Source organism: Hyposmocoma kahamanoa, unplaced genomic scaffold, assembly GCF_003589595.1.
Source record: "Hyposmocoma kahamanoa isolate Upper Pololo Valley unplaced genomic scaffold, ASM358959v1 102, whole genome shotgun sequence".
Lineage (NCBI taxonomy): Eukaryota > Metazoa > Arthropoda > Insecta > Lepidoptera > Cosmopterigidae > Hyposmocoma > Hyposmocoma kahamanoa.
The window spans coordinates 18,670,738-18,687,180 of NW_020653337.1; the positions used below are offsets into that span (position 1 = coordinate 18,670,738).

At 35.5% G+C, this 16,443-nt stretch overlaps 1 protein-coding gene across 1 annotated transcript in view; it reads right to left on the minus strand.

Annotated features, from left to right (window-relative positions):
* Window positions 1-1,032: 1,032 nt before the first annotated feature.
* Window positions 1,033-16,443, minus strand: part of LOC113236300 (general transcriptional corepressor trfA) — a 70,792-nt gene continuing 55,381 nt past the window's right edge. The window contains exons 7-13 of the mRNA XM_026472314.1: window positions 16,023-16,120; window positions 10,920-11,046; window positions 10,469-10,672; window positions 10,107-10,282; window positions 9,323-9,463; window positions 5,034-5,167; window positions 1,033-2,423 (exon numbers count right to left, since the gene is read on the minus strand). Coding sequence (XP_026328099.1) covers window positions 2,345-2,423; window positions 5,034-5,167; window positions 9,323-9,463; window positions 10,107-10,282; window positions 10,469-10,672; window positions 10,920-11,046; window positions 16,023-16,120 — 959 coding nt within the window. The 3' untranslated portion in view covers window positions 1,033-2,344. The remainder of the gene's footprint in view (window positions 2,424-5,033; window positions 5,168-9,322; window positions 9,464-10,106; window positions 10,283-10,468; window positions 10,673-10,919; window positions 11,047-16,022; window positions 16,121-16,443) is intronic.

Sequence of the window (16,443 nt, forward strand, 5' to 3'; positions counted from 1 at the left end):
ATATATAATAAGTATTCTCTGTCATCACATTAAGCTTGTTTCATTTGCTTTGGGATTTAATAGAGTGGATACGGCAATAATTACCAATAAAAAAGACCTTTACAAATCTAATAACTTATCTATAATAGAAACCGTCGCTTTTGTGTGTCAGTGGCGAGACGTCCGTATAACTCGATTTCCACCGGCTTGCCGTAAATTTCCCACGTATTATCAAATACTGCATTTTGTGCTAAATTTTAAGTGTGGAATAAGTTAACCAGTGAAATGAAGTATACTAGTACCTTGTATGCTAATAAGTTGTGTTTACGTGTCACCAAGGTATCATTTCTTCTGGTAGGTGTTTTTTGTTTGGCTCCGGCTTTACTAACGACAATTTTCACGCCACGCCACTGTTGTGTATGCAGTATTACGATGCTAACTTTTTCAACCTGGTAGTGGTAATTCCTTTCATTTCTATAATACAGGTAAATTGGTCGATCTGTGTACATTTACTTTACATCTACACCGCTAACTCGAGAGATACTTAAACTAAATGGACTTGACCACATTTAAGAGTACAGGCCTTGTTTGATGATGTTGCTATCTATATGAGTCGTGAAATGAGCGCGAGAGGGTCGGCAAGACAGCACTAGTTCGGTAAAACTTCCGTCCGTATTTTTTATATTTTAAAGCTTGATATTCAATATTGATTGTAATGAATATTATGATGTTTAATACCATGATATTAATTTATTTTTAGTTGCTCAAGTTAGGCATCACAGACACAGGTTAGGTCAAAAGATTTGATATTCATACAAAAAAATATAGTAGGATTGAAGAAAGAATTTTAAGATATAAAGAAACAATAACTTTTCTTAGACTGCTGACAGATTGACGGCATGTTTGCAGTTAATGCGTAAAGTCCTTATTCGAGACCTCGACTGCATGAAGTCGAGATCGACTTCACGCATTAACCGCTTGTAGTTGATTACGACTTTACGCATTAACTGCAAACATGTAGTTAATCTGTTAGCAGCATTAATGTCATGGTTTTTGAAAATAGATCTAAATTTTTTTATTGCATTAAGAATTTTGTCAAAACAGCCCATTTTTAAAATTTTTAAAGGCAATTTTCTAAATAATTATCCAGGAATCTGACGAGGTACGATCTTAGTTTGTAGATCGTGCTACCACTACCACTTTTCATTGAGCTTTGGTAGTCTATATCTAAAATAGACGTAAACTATATCTGTTCTGAATGCGCTTACTAAAACTAAGCGAGAGACACAGATGTAAAGTAAATGCGGTCTTAAAATTTTATTGGAATACAATGTGTATCTTATTTTCACTCGAACTAAATTGCAACCTATAATAGTTCATCCTTCAAACATCAGTCCCTGTTTTAATTTGGTATTTTATTTGCATTGTTAAATTCTAATGTAACTTCCTTACTGTAATCACCTTGTCTAAATGTAATTAAAGTACAGGTCGTAGGCAATATCCTGGTCACACTGAACAAGGTTCACTATACCGGAGTGGAGCGTAGTAGAGCATTTCATAGTAGTGTTTCAACTTGAGATGCCACGAATATTCAGCTACTCTTCGGTATTCGGCCGAATACCGAATATCAAATAATGAACAAAACGCACATATTATTCAAAATGTATCGTGTGTTTTAATCACAAATTATTGCTTTAATATTTAAAATCACTCAGTGGCAGGTTGTGATGAATGACAACAATTTTTTCATCACGGGTTGGTAACAAACGATTACACTTTTTCTCATAAACAATTCCTGCATTTGAAAGCCTCTCACTATAAACACTCTTGCCAGGAGATGATAAATAAATGGCAATGACAGGCTTGGATACTACTTTGCGTTTGCTGAACACCACTTGTAAGGATCTGCTGTCCGATTTAGGCGAACAGTTTTTAATAAAAATCAATCTCATGTGCAATATAATTTTTTTCCACATCCTCATCAATTTGCATATTATATATAGGGTAAGAGGAATAAAAAGGAATTCTATTTTTGTAGACGAGAATATCGTCGCCTTAATCGCCACACTTATCGACACGGAATTGCATTAAATCTATCAGAAAATACTTTATGTTCAGTTTCAACAAATAAAGGAAACACCACATTTACCGATGGGAAATCGGCTTGAGCCGCTCAGAAACTTTATTTGGCTCGGACTACCAAAGCGAAACGCACAAAGCCTTTTTCGCTCTTATTGCATAAACGTTACGCTTTTTCTGATCGATTCAAGCCGATTCCATGTGTTAAGTTGGGTGACTGCCCTTGAGAATATTTCCGACGACCTGTTATTAGATAAGTTGCAGTAAATAGAAGCCATATGTGTACTTATTTGCGCACTAACGACGTCAGCCGCCTTACACCTGATTTGTTGCCTTTGGTTTTCTTAGTCTGCTCCTTTACTCCCCTGAAAACAATACATTAAATTAATCGGTATTTTTTTATAAAGCGACTTTCATCAATTATTGAAAAAAAGTTAAATTACTACGATTAGATATTAGCTAGCCAAAGATGTATTAGCCACAAAAATATTAATAATTAATGCAGATAAAATTTTAAACTTTATCAAAAAAGAAATAAATCCCAAGGAGCAAAATTAAACAATATGACTCATTGGAATTCACTTTCATTCATTTGCTTTAAGACGCATAAATTTTAAAAAGAATAATAGTAAACAAAATATTGTAAAATTGTCTCTTTGGCGGTCCGAGGTAAATAAAGCTTCAAAACGGCTCAAGCCGATTTTGCGTCGATAGGTAAAAATAGTTGGCTGGATTAATCAGTCAACTTACTAACAGTTAACTCGCACTTTTCTATTAAAAGGACAAATCTGAGGACCGTCTGACTCAAAAGTAGGCTTCACTTTCAAAGCATAAGGCTCGACACACATTGGCGGAACGGCAAGGCAAGGGAGCATTCTGCAACGTTACAAACAATATTGTTCTTAACAACTTGGTCAAACCGTATCGTGCGTTTCGATAAATGTTTGAGCAGCTTCAATCAACAATACCATGTTTGTCGAGCTGTATGTTGACCGTCCATACTCGATTTGTACTACAATGCTCAACAATATACTAATTGCATTCCTAAAACTTTACTAATCCGTCATGTAGCCGCACACTGACGGCAATTATACTAAGGATAATACGGCAATATCCTTAGATGACATCGCATCCTTAGGCATGTCGAAGCATACCGTCCACTACATGTCGAGCTTGCCCCCTTTGCCCCGCGCATCCGCATTCGCACTCGGCGTCCTGAACCCTGTTGAATTATCCCGAAAGCTGCCGGCTCGATATCTCTAAGCTTACCGCAGCTTTGTATTCGTAGCCACATTATGATTAAAAATTTTGCTATGTTATACGATCAGGATATATTACGTGAGCCGCAATATAAGTTTCCGGAATGAACAAGAAAAAAACTATAAATGGTTAGAAATGAATTTATTGTTTCTCAAAATGTTCTCCGTTAGCGTTAATGCACTTTTTAATAAAAATGAACCAATTTTGAAAACATTTATGCCACTCCTCCGTGACAATATCTGAAACATATTTTTCATACTCTTCGACAGTCTCTTCACGTGATGAAAATCGTTGACCGCGTAACTGGTTCTTAATTTTTGGAAATAAATAAAAGTCACAAGGTGCCAGGTCGGGAATGTAGACGGGATGGCTCATAAGGTCAACGTTGTTCACCTTCAAAAATTAATTTGTCTGTCTGAACTGGCATTATCGTGGTGCAAGATGATACGGCGTTTACGGTTATTTTTACGGAGTTTGTCAATAACTTCCAGCAAACAAATGGTCGTGTACCAATCACTATTCACGGCACAACGATTCTCCAAAGCAACAGTAGCCACGTGTCCTGTTTTATTAAAAAAAGAAGCAATCATCCGCTTAGAGGCACTCTGCATGCACGCCACTTTGGTTGGTTTCGGCTCATCTCGAAAGACCCATACGTTCGATTGCTGCTTTGTTTTGGGATCGTAACTATAAATCCATGTATCGTCATCTCTTACTATGTTGTCATACCAAATTTGGCGCCCCTTCGTCGAATCTGGTAATCACGTCATTGCACCAAGTGACGCTTTCTGTTTTTTGAGCCTCAGTCAAATTGTGTGGGATCCACGGAGAGCACAGTTTTTTCACACAAATATTTGGATGTTTGTAGTATTGATTGTATTTGACTCATGCCTATGCCTAAAGATGCCCGAATGTCATGGTATGTCACATGCCTGTCTGTTTTGATCATACGGCGCACAGCATTTATGTTTTTGTTGTTCACAGCAGTGGACGGGCGACCATCACGAAATTCGTCACTGAGATTAACAGCTATAAATAGTCGTCTTGCATGGTGCTTCATCGCCAAAAGCAGTTTGAAGCCGAGGGAATCTCCGCTGAGCTGTTAAATTACACTTAAAGTCGTAGAAAATCATACTACGAAAATTTTCACAAGTTAAATCCATGGTGATGTAGACAACCAATTTCTAAAATGACGCCACAATGTAAAAACAAGTAACAGTCAGATGAAACAAACCGTATTCTACAGCCAAAGAGTTACATTTTCAAATGTTGTAATTACTTTTTAAATATTGTTTATGTAAGTGTCCAGTTCCGGAAACTTATAGTGCGCCCTATGTACTATTTGTCACATAAAAATTCCTGGCCATGCTGTCTCAACAGTGGGCGTCGGGTCTAATGCCAAACCTTGTTATTGAAAATGAATTTGACATTGAAAACTGAGTATTAGCGTGACCTTCAAGTTACACGATTAGCGGGTAGATTTATCAAAAATATCAAACAGGCACACAAGTAGATAAAATGGGTAAAACCTATCAAGAAACTCATTACGTATATCCGTTAGATCTTGGCGACGTTAATATTATTAACTATTAACAAAACTTCCGTATTCAGTATAGAAATTCGTTCTTTAAAATTCCGCAAAATGGCGAGGCTTTAACTGAATCTTGTCAAGTCAAACTTTAGAAAGTATGTTAACATAAGTAATTAATACTTACAAATATCGAGTAAGGTCCTCAATGTCAACCAGCATGGAGTCCTGGCTCATATGGAGCTCATCTCTTCCCATTAACAGCTTCACCAGCGAGTCGTTCAAAGACTCGATTTGAGAGTGCAATTCATTTACTATCACCTGAAATATGAAATACAAAAACACACGCTATAGCAACGAATCTTTATTGTTCAAAAGAAATGCTTTAGAATATTAGACGAAGATACTTGTAGACCACATTTTACTACTTTAAAATTTTTTACGATATTTGAAATCTGTAAATTTGTAAGAAAATATAGTCACTTATTTGAACAAGACCGGGATAATCCCTATAATTATAGCTAATTTAATAAGAAGATATCAATTACTTAGCTCATTTACAAATTAACACATTGTTGGCTCAGGTAAATAGCATATGGCAATAAAAGTTTATAATAAAATACCTTTCACAATAAAAAATATAGATAAGGAACATATGTTTACAAATAAATTGAAAGGATTGTTACTATCTAAGTGTTTTTATAATTTACAGGAGTTTTTTTGATCATAAATATAAAAATAGATAATGATAATAGATAATAACAATAGATAATGTTGTACTTAGTAAAGAACGTTAATTTGCAGTGCCCTTACAGGGTTTAAGTTGGATCTTGAAATAACATTAAGACCTTTTTATGTACCACATAATGCAAGAAATGATATGACTACGAATTAAAAATGACGAATAATACCAAATAATTTTAAGTCGTTACCAGTAGTCTAATGGACTGGTACGATGGGTAACACCTAAATACATACAGTGTGCAAAAATTCAATGTTGAAAATAACACCTTATATCATTGCAAATGATACAGCGTCAAAATTTGTAATTTAAACAAGTCACAGCACTGCTTCAATTGTGCCTGGGTAGGTAATGAGATTTTCTTTCTTGTTGTTCCCTATTTTGTTTGGTTAGAGGTGGGAGAACGCTAGATTAGCTAAGATGGATCCCCAATTTGAACGAATTCGACAAAGATCAATCGAAATACACGATGTAGTTATGAAATGAAAGATGATGTAGTGACCAGGATAGGGAGGGGGATGCGTCGATGGTCTAGTTTAGATCATAGGTTCCCAAACTTTTTGGCTCACTAGGCAAATAAAAAGCAATTGAAAACACTTATTTTTTATATTAACACAAAAAATCACAAGGAAAAAAATTACATATTCTTTGTAATGTAGTTTATATAGATAATTCAGGTATTCTTTTTCAAATACGGTAGCAACACCTGGACAGCTACAACACCCCCCAATTACTTCAGAGGCCCCTACCGCCCCTGTAGGTCTCTTCAGCGCCCACTTTGGGGGGTAGGGACCACTTTAGGAAACTATGGTCTAGACAGAAAGAACGAATGTTGGTAGATTGTCGGAACAAATTTATAGAGCGAATGTGGATGGAGGCGTGAGGAAAGGCAGTAGCGTAGCGTGGGGGGTACAGAGGGGGCCATGGCCCCGGTCGGCACAGCGATAAGGGCGACGGCGAGCGCGGCCGAGCCAAAACTCGTAAAAATTAATATTCACTATTTGAAAAAACGATATCTTGAACAACACGGAGCTGGCTACTCGACGACAGGCGAACACAAATCACAATCGAGCCGAGCCTAGCCGAACGAACTACGAAACAAACGGAAAAGAAAGTGCTATTTGAACTGTAATATTATTATTGCTACTAATTTCACATTCAAACATAGTGTTAGGGCATGAAAAGGTTTATTTCAATAAAATAATATTTTTCTTGAGGCTATTGCTGTTATGGATATTGAATTAGTGAATTCTGAATAATTATGCGGTAGACCATCCAGCTATACAATTATCATTATTCATGTAACCATATATTTTCATTTGCTTTCATATTTAGTAAATTTTGATGAGTAAAGATTTCACTCTGCCGATCCAGATTCGGAAGTGCCGGTCCATAACAAAAAATCGTAACACAAAAGGCTTTGTAGTAGTAGATTAAATTGAGACCAAATTCATTGTAATAACGATTTTTGTGCATGACTCAGCAGCCAGCACGCGCTAAGAACTAGCCACAAGGTCAACGATCGGTAAACACGAGCGATATTCATCAAGAACAACATTTTTTTCTTTAGTTAAGGCATACATACACGCTCAAACACGATCTTTAACAAAAAGAAATTACTCTGACATTTATAAAATGAGGCTATCAGTGCAAAGGTACTTCCTGTAGCTTACTGTACTATACAAATTTTTAACCGACTTCAAAAAAGGTTCTCAATTCGACTGTATTTTTTTTGTATGTATGTTACGCGATAACTGTGGCAATTGTGAACCGATTTTGATGATTCGGATTTAAATCGCGTATATGTGTTTTTTCAAATAAACAACGTTTCGGGCCTTTTACAGATCCCATGATCACGGTTGACATTGTTTGTTTGAAAAAACAAATTTACGCGATTTAAATCCGGAAAAATAGTTTCATTTCCTATGTGTAACAATCGCGAAAACCTCAGAACCCGATTCTTTTTTGTTGGAAAGAGGGTACCTCAGTAATGGTCCCACATCTCTATACAAACTTTCATCCCCTATTTTACCCCTTCAAGATTTATGCTTGCCACAAAAGTAGCCTATGTCCATCTCCTAGGTCCCATACCAAAATTAATCTTTTTTTAATATAATATTAAGTGACGGCACGAACCAGTCGTGCGCCTGATGGTAAGCTACACGCCTGTCCATAACAGTTGCAGTGCCATACAGAGCTTTACATCGCAAACATCTGAGGGGCACTGCCACTGCGCCCGAGACCCTGAGTAATTGACATTCACAAGTCCCATGTGCCTGTAATTTCACCAGCACCTTTACCCTTCAAAAAAAGAACGCAGTCATGCTAACATTACCGTTTGGCGGCAAAAATAGGTAAGGTGGCAGAGCTTCCCTGGACGAACTCTTTCACAAGGAGCTCTACTGCCGCTTGCTAAACAAAATTGGTTCGGGAATTTAGGCGTCAAAAAGTAACAGAGATAATTACTTTAGTTTGGATAATAAACGATTTAAAATTAACCAAATTTATACATAGCATTATAGTATTTATAAACATTTCTTATACATAAGAATAGCATCCAAATATATAATAATTACGTACTTTAGTATCATTTAAAATAATGTTGTAGAAGTAAAATTAAAAATGGGTTACACCGTTTTTGCGCTGACTTATTACTTTAGCAGACTTCAATCGAGTTCTCTTAATCCAAAAATGTTGAATGAACTCGTGGAATGTACGTAATAAGCATTTCAATCAAGGGCATAATGACCACGGAAAATCGAAAGAGTCTCTTGCCGTATATCTAGCAAAGTGTGATACTACATATCCCTACAGTTTCTTGGTAGTTCTTCTCAGGGAGGTCAGCGTAGTGAACGAGCAGTAGCTTAAAAAAATGACGTTTTCAAGTACAAATTTTACCTATGGAATAAATAATTATTTGACTTTCACTACAACAATACAATACACCACCACAGTAAGTATAGACAGATAAACAGGGAAGTGTACTAGTTGTTTTTACAGCCCTATATTTGAAATCACAGCATAATTTTATTACATTACTTATTTAGATGGCCTGAAGTAAAAAGTGGGATAATTTGTTTTGAATGTAAGTGTAATATTTGACAATGGGGGTGTTTTTTATATTGAATGTGAACAAAGTAATGTATATCAAACAGATTCTGGGTTGCAGAGGGTTGTTGTAAACAGCTGGAAATGGTTCGTAAACAAACAGTCAGTGCTATTTTTGAATGTCCGGTCTACCGCGCCAAGTCCATTTTTCGAATGAATATCGAAACTTCATAACATACACACACTGTTACCAATGTTGAAGCCTTCTTAGTCACAAAGCAATTTTGTTTGTAAGCGGAGATTGTAGCAAGCCCCATTTCTTACTCTGTTAACCCTGTTTTTCAGAATAAAAATATGATACAGCCCTTAAACGCCATTCGTTGCCAAAAACAAACCAAGGTGCAATTGGCCCTAAAAGTGGTAACATTTCGAGTTTGTTGATACATAATTATGATTATCGTCGTTTAGAGCAGACAGAGGTAATGGACCCTTTTATAATACTTATAACAATACCAGTTTATGTACGCCATTCCGTAAGAAACGATATATTATATATTATACAGATTATATATATCCATAGATAATCTGTATAAAAAAATAGCTTTGTTTAGACTATAAATTACCTCCATCATTATAGTCAGATAACGTCCTCCTGTACTAAGAAGCCATGGTCAAATATAAATTACCTGTAATTGCGCAATGTTCATGTCAGTGAGTAGTTGTCGCGACACGCGGCGGCGGTCCGGCGCGAGCGGCGCGTTCGCCTTCTCCATGCTCCTGCGCAGCATTTCAGTGACTGGCGACACCGCCCGCGAGCGCCTCTCACGCTGTAACATAAAAACACACATTACATTTAAACTTTTTATATATTTACCAAAAGTATGAGTTGTAAAATTAATGAAAAGAAAAACATTTATTGTGAATATTATAATCTATAATATAATCACACATGCACACACTAAGCATGGCTCTGCACTAGAAAAACCCTGTGTCGCGGTTGCCATGGACACACACATAGACAACCACAAATTACACCCAAACTCACGAGCGAAACAAATGTAGGCCATACAAATATTTATCCCAGCCCAGGAATCGAACCTGGGACCTCAGCGTGGCAGTCCAGCATGGTAACTGTTCTGCCACAGAGGCAGTTCATAACATCTAGGTTACAGCCAACAATAGTACAAAAGAGAGAATAGCTATTTACGCTTCCGTCGGTTGGCTCACAACCAGTCCCATCATTTATGCCAACTTTTTGTACACTAACAAATAATAAAGTATAACAAATAAATATATAACTTGAATAGAAAGTTATAAACTATCAACTAATTTAGTAAGCAGTACTTTGTAAGTATACATGTAAGGTTGAACTTCATGATTATTTAGGATTGATGAAATTGAGACACTTAAACTAGTGGTACATAGGACAAACTTAATGTTATATTACTATACATTATATGATTCTATTACCTCCATTTGAACACGGGCCAGTTCTTTTGCCTGAGCTAATGCAACCCTAGCTTCGGTCTGTAGTGTTGCCTGCAGTGCATAAAAGTCAGACTCTTTTAACTCAATATGGCCCAATGAATGTGTAGATCTGGACTTCTGTGTTTTAGTTGACAAAGATGTTGGACGTAATTTTGGGCCTGAAAAAAATTATGAATATACTCAACATTATCATGATCACAGTTGTGAAGCTTACATTTTCAATCTAAGACACATTTACGTGACAAGGTTACATCAACACAATGAAGTTAAGGATGTAGCGACAATTTCCGGTCTTTGTATTATAATGGATTTAACACAGTCTTAATGACGCAGAATGTACTCACCGCTTGGGGCAATGCTGACTTTGTCATGTTTCGTAAGATTTACAGACAGCGGACGAGTTTGATAAGGATGATTGAAGTTTGATTTTGTGAAAATATTAGACCTCGAGTTTTTGTTGCTATAGTTAAGATTTCTCTCAACATCTGAAGCTTGAGATTCATTGTCCGAGGCTGTCTCATTCATGAAACAAATTTGGAGGTTCATCCCTGGCCACATCACAACATATGTTAATCACAACAACATACAATCCTAACTACATTTTGATAGGTTAATGTCTAAATTTACAATATACAATGATAAGATATATTTTAGTTACATTTTATAATATACACATTTTATAATAAAGACACCGAAAATGATATCCCAACACCATATTACGAACACAAACATTATGGGAGAATTACACAAAACAATGGTAACATGAGTTTCATAAAATACCATTTTGTAACGAACCATTTTGAAGACGGGAGTGTAAGCTGGGTTTTTTCCCTGGACGCTCTATGTGCCCCATGCTGTAATATTCTTCAGCATCAGCCCCCATGGCCAGCCGTCGCCTTATTTCCTCCCTGTCATTGTGTTTCTGTAAACAATATGTTATTGTCAAACTACGACCAAAATAGTCTATTACGTGGTTGTTTACTACAGTTAAACGTACTCTGTCGTAGTTCATATCATCACGGATAGTGACTATTCTCGTGAATCTATCTAGTATGTTAGGATGTTTATCCGTCAGAACTGGCCACTCTATCTCTGTTTGGGCACATTCCGCAAGACCAATAGCTCTTGGACTTAAAGCCAAGTTATCAGATTGAGGCACAGGTAACGAAGCAGCTTCCTCTGTCTTCAATAATTTTGTCTTAAACATATGGAGACTCCGTTTCAATCCAGTCTTTTCCACAGAATCCCCATGGTCGCTAATATCAACGTCAGTTTTGCTAAACTTTCTTCTAATGTTACTAACTAAACTTTCAAACATTTTAAAATTAATCAGTCTTCAGTTTTGGCAATAAATATGGCACGTCTAAAGTTTCGTTGCGACGTATTGTAATAGTAAACAAAAAAAAAATTAAGATGGATGGCCAATGTCCTGTCAATCGTCCTGTCATAATTTGACATTTAGGGCAAGGACAACGAAAGAAAAGCTGCGTTCTATTATTACGATCTGACTTTTCTTTTAGTTTCCCTACTTATACTCCAGCCAAACTCGATGTAGAATAAATGTAAACAAACAAAAACATATGATTTTTAGGGTTTTCACCTCAAACTGTTTTACGATTACCACAATTTCAATATTTTTGCACGAAATTCTATTAGGTCATTGATGATACTAATCTAGTAGTCGTGTCTGTGATGAATTTTGTTGAAAAGAAATTTCAAACCACTAGTAAGTGATTGGAAACCAATATAAAAATTACCAGTAACTAATTATTTATGAAACTGTTTCATCCCTAATGGTTTCTTGATTTGAAGGAAGGGTTTGCAAACATTTATGCACTTTTGTAATAAGTCTGTAAATAAAAAACACCGTTACAATCCTTATAGTATTCAAAACAATAACTGCAGTTTAATTTAGACGTATTATTGACCTTCGTATAACGTTCCACGAAACGTAGCATCTTCACTTATTGGTAACTGCCAAAAAATAAGAAATCTGCTTGAAATAAACAAAACGTGATTTAAAAATATAAAAAATATTTTATTATTATAAATGATAAGCGAATTGCTATAGAATATAGCGATGTAAATCGGCAGTAATTAATATTATTTTGAAAACATAAAATACATTTCAAACTGGTGTGGAACGGAACGCAAATTTGTAAACAAACAATGGCCGACGCCATCACTCACTTGTTTGCTTGTTTCTGTGTCAGTAATACAAGTACTTTTCTTTCCGTGCGATTCTGCTTTTTTGAGTTTTTGTTGTTATAGTTATTATTTGTTGAGTGTTTTTGTTGACTTTCTGTTATAATTTGTTACGGTTTTGTTGTTATTGTGTTACAATGAGTGACCAACCTGGACCAAGCTCGACGAAGCTTTTTTCAACGCCCATGAAGAAGCGCCAAAAGAAATCCGCTCTGAGGTCTTCCGAAAAGACTACTATAATCAACATATATAAACTCGTTGAAGATACTTGGCCAAAAGATCAATTCTGGTACAAAAAGGATTTGGCTAAGAAAACCGCGGAGACCGCCGGCGTAAGCCTTGCTACAGTCTACAAGGTACTGAAACAGTACAGAAATGAGCACCGTGTTAGCTCACCCGTTGCGCCTCCTCAAAGAGCAACGATAATTGACAAACTTTTAGATTTCGAGTTGAGTGCTATTAGGAGAAAAGTTCATGAGTTCTTTTTTAGAAATGAACTTCCCACTGTGGACAATGTTCTTATGTCAGTAAACGAAGATGATGATTTACCAAATTTCAAAAGAACAATTTTCCAAAAATTACTTAAAAAACTACAAATCAAATATTTAAAAAGATCAAGAAAAAGTGCTCTAATTGAGAAAAGAGAAATCGTAAGATGGAGGCGCAACTATTTGCAAAAAATTTCAAAAATGAGAGAAGATGGGTGGAAAATTTATTACACTGACGAAACATGGATTAATGAAGGTATGTATTTCAACAATCCGTTTACAATTTTCACAAAATTCCTAATACACCATTATAGACTCCATAGCTGAAATCAATACTGAAAGCTATATCAGTGATTTTATAAATAACTACCACAATATTCAGTACAGATTTCTTTCATCATTTACATTATTGTTTCTTATTTATTGAAGGTCATACAAAAACAAAGGTGTGGCAAGATACTACAATACATTCAACCCGTCAAGCTCACCGAGAAGGATTGTCTACAGGATTGAAGGGGCCTTCTGGAAAAGGGAAGCGGTTGATAATAGTGCACATTGGTAAGTTGTTATAGTTAATACTTTGATGGCGTATCGTCAAAATATTAATTCTTTAATTCTTACTTATGTGAAAATTAATTAACAGAGTAGCCCATTATGTGAACCAAGCATACATAATAAGACTTCCAATATCAACACTGGTTGATATAGACTTTTCAGCATTCGCTGAACCTCCATTCAGTGGTCATCAATAATCTTTCTTTTTTCTTTTAGGAAATGAAGCTGGATTTTTGGAAGGGGGTCAGCTAATTTTCGAGAGTCAGAAAGGGGAAGGCGATTACCATAAAGAAATGAACGCTAAAGTGTTTGAAGATTGGTTCAAAAAAATTATAAATTTAATTGAGCCTCACTCTGTTATAGTGATGGACAATGCTCCCTATCATTCTCGTCGACTGGAACTAATACCAAATATGCAGTGGAAAAAAGTTGATATTCAGAATTGGCTCACAAGCAAAGGTATCTCGTTCCAGGAGACATTAATAAAAAGGGAGCTTATAGACATATTAAAACCAATAAAAGAAAAATACTTGGCATATGCCACTGATACATATGCTAAAGAAAAGGATATTGAAGTGTTACGTTTGCCCCCATATCACTGTGAATTAAACCCAATTGAGATGATATGGGGGCAAGTCAAAGGCTATGTTGCAGGGAAAAATAAAACATTTAAAATGGATGAATTAAAAAGATTATTACTGGAATCAATGGATCTAATAACCCCTGCAGCATGGCAAAAGTGTATTGGCCACGTTATACAAGAAGAAAAGAGAATGAGAGACCTGGATGGTATAACAGATAATGTTATTGACAAATTTATCATCCAGGTTGCAGATAGTAGTGCTAGTAGTTCATCAGCATCAGAAAGTGACACTGGATGAGATGTTTTATTTAAAGTAATATAAAATAAAATTTTACAATTTTGTTTTTTTTCATCTACCGTTACCTACTATCTAGCACAGGGTTGGGGAAACTTTTTTTCATTAGGAGCCAGAAAAAAAGAAGTTACACAAGGGATCAGAATGAAAAAAATGCATTTTGTTTTGAAATTCAAATATTTCTTTTATTATTGTGTTCAAATATTTCTTTTATTATTGTGTAGTGTTCTGTAATTTTGTGTGTATGTTAATTTTGTGAACCGATATCGACGAGGCTGTAAACATATATTTCCGAGGGCCATACATTCCTACTTTAGAAGGGACGTTGGCAGGTCAATCAACTTTTTTACTATCCCAAAATTTTTAAATAAAATTTATGAATTAGCTAACATTTCCTAATTAATAAAAAAAAACTTCAATTAGTCTGTAGTCGAAATAAAATTTCTAAAAATTATTCATTTTGCCCAATTTCATAAAATATTTATAGAAAAAATTACATAAATTTTGTGTGATTGGTATTGGGAGTCAGGAGATCAAACTTCAAATAGTATTTCATCCAGAGCTAATAATAAAAAAAAAATTACTTGAAGCTTTGTTTTTTTTTACGATATAAATTATGGTGACCCAGTAGACACAAGAGAGGGAAAAATTTAAGTTTTTCATTAATATTTTGAAATATAATCCATAAACGTCGCTACACATTTCAAGATATAAAACTAGGAAATCGTAATATCAATTCAGATTAGGATTATCATGCCTCTGTTTATTTTTTTACACATTCACTACGTTGCGTGGTGTCTGTAAAAAAGTTGATTGACCTTGGCGGATATCGGATTATAGCCCTTTGCGGGCCAGAGTAGACTCGCGGGCCGTACTTTGCCCAACACTGATCTAACAGTAAGTATAAATAGATATCAAAAACTTGAAACTTGTTCATCATACGTATCAATAAGTACTTTGCAAACTTCATTTAATTGGCTATGTAAGTATTACTTCTGCACAATCTCTTACCTATCTAAATTCCAATTACGCAGCAGGCTATGGGCAGAGTTAGCCTAAACTCTAAAAATAATAACGTAGAGGCCTAAAGTAAAGAGCATACCTAGACAAAAAAGGTTCTTCACACCAGCCATCATTGGTTGCCTAGCAACGCTTTGTTATTAAACATTCTACATCGAGTTTGGCTAGAGTATAGTTTGTCACATTTCAAAATGTACTACTCACAAGAAGGTGGTGTCATTATTACAAATTATTTAAAATCAAATACTTACGAGACAGCAAACATTATCCACTGATTCGTGATTGTCATAAGTGATTGTGTATAAATCTAGAAGGAATCTGGTATCCTTTTTGTAATGTCTTTGTTCTGAGTTAAAATATGGCATAGACGCCATCACTTATACGTTTGTTTGCACTAGTACAGTAGAACACAGCACAACAAACAGTAATGAAAAATTAGCACTCCGAGCACACCTAGCTAGTAATGCTGGTGCAAAGAGACTGGCAGTCTGTATGCACCGTTGAGTCACCGTAGAAAGCAGAACGCCTACCACTTATTGACACTTTATTTACTGTTACACATGGTTGCGGCGGCAGACGTGGAGTAGACGTGAATGTGCATTTACCGTTACCTTGGGTAGCGCGGAAATTCAAAGTGATTGTGATATTATTCGTTCTTCGTGTGTGATTATAATTAGCTTTGTGTTTAACTTAATTACTTTTATAATGGTAAATCATTTCGCAATTTCAGTATTAAAATATTGAACACTTACCCTCCTCTCTGCTTCCTTAGCTGCCTTCAAGTGGTTTTCGATCGCATCTAAATCTAACTTAGGCAATGCTGTCTCTATGTTATACACATCGAAACTGTCTGAAAGTAAAGATAATTCGATTTAAAGTTAAGATTTTGAACAAGTAGGTAAGGTACAGAGTCAAGAGCAAGTCATGCTTGACACTTAACACTTAAATCTAACTCTATGCTGCTTATCGTAAAGAACGGGCCAAAGTACAAAGTGTCAAGCTTGATGTGCTCTTGACTGTACATACTTAAATAGGTATGTTACGCATGTACACCGTTTAAATTAAGTACACATTAAATATTTGTATATCTACATAATTAGTGCCGTAATTGTACCTAGGTACGTTATACGAGTACATACAATGTATTGTATTCAATACTGTACAGTTCAATAG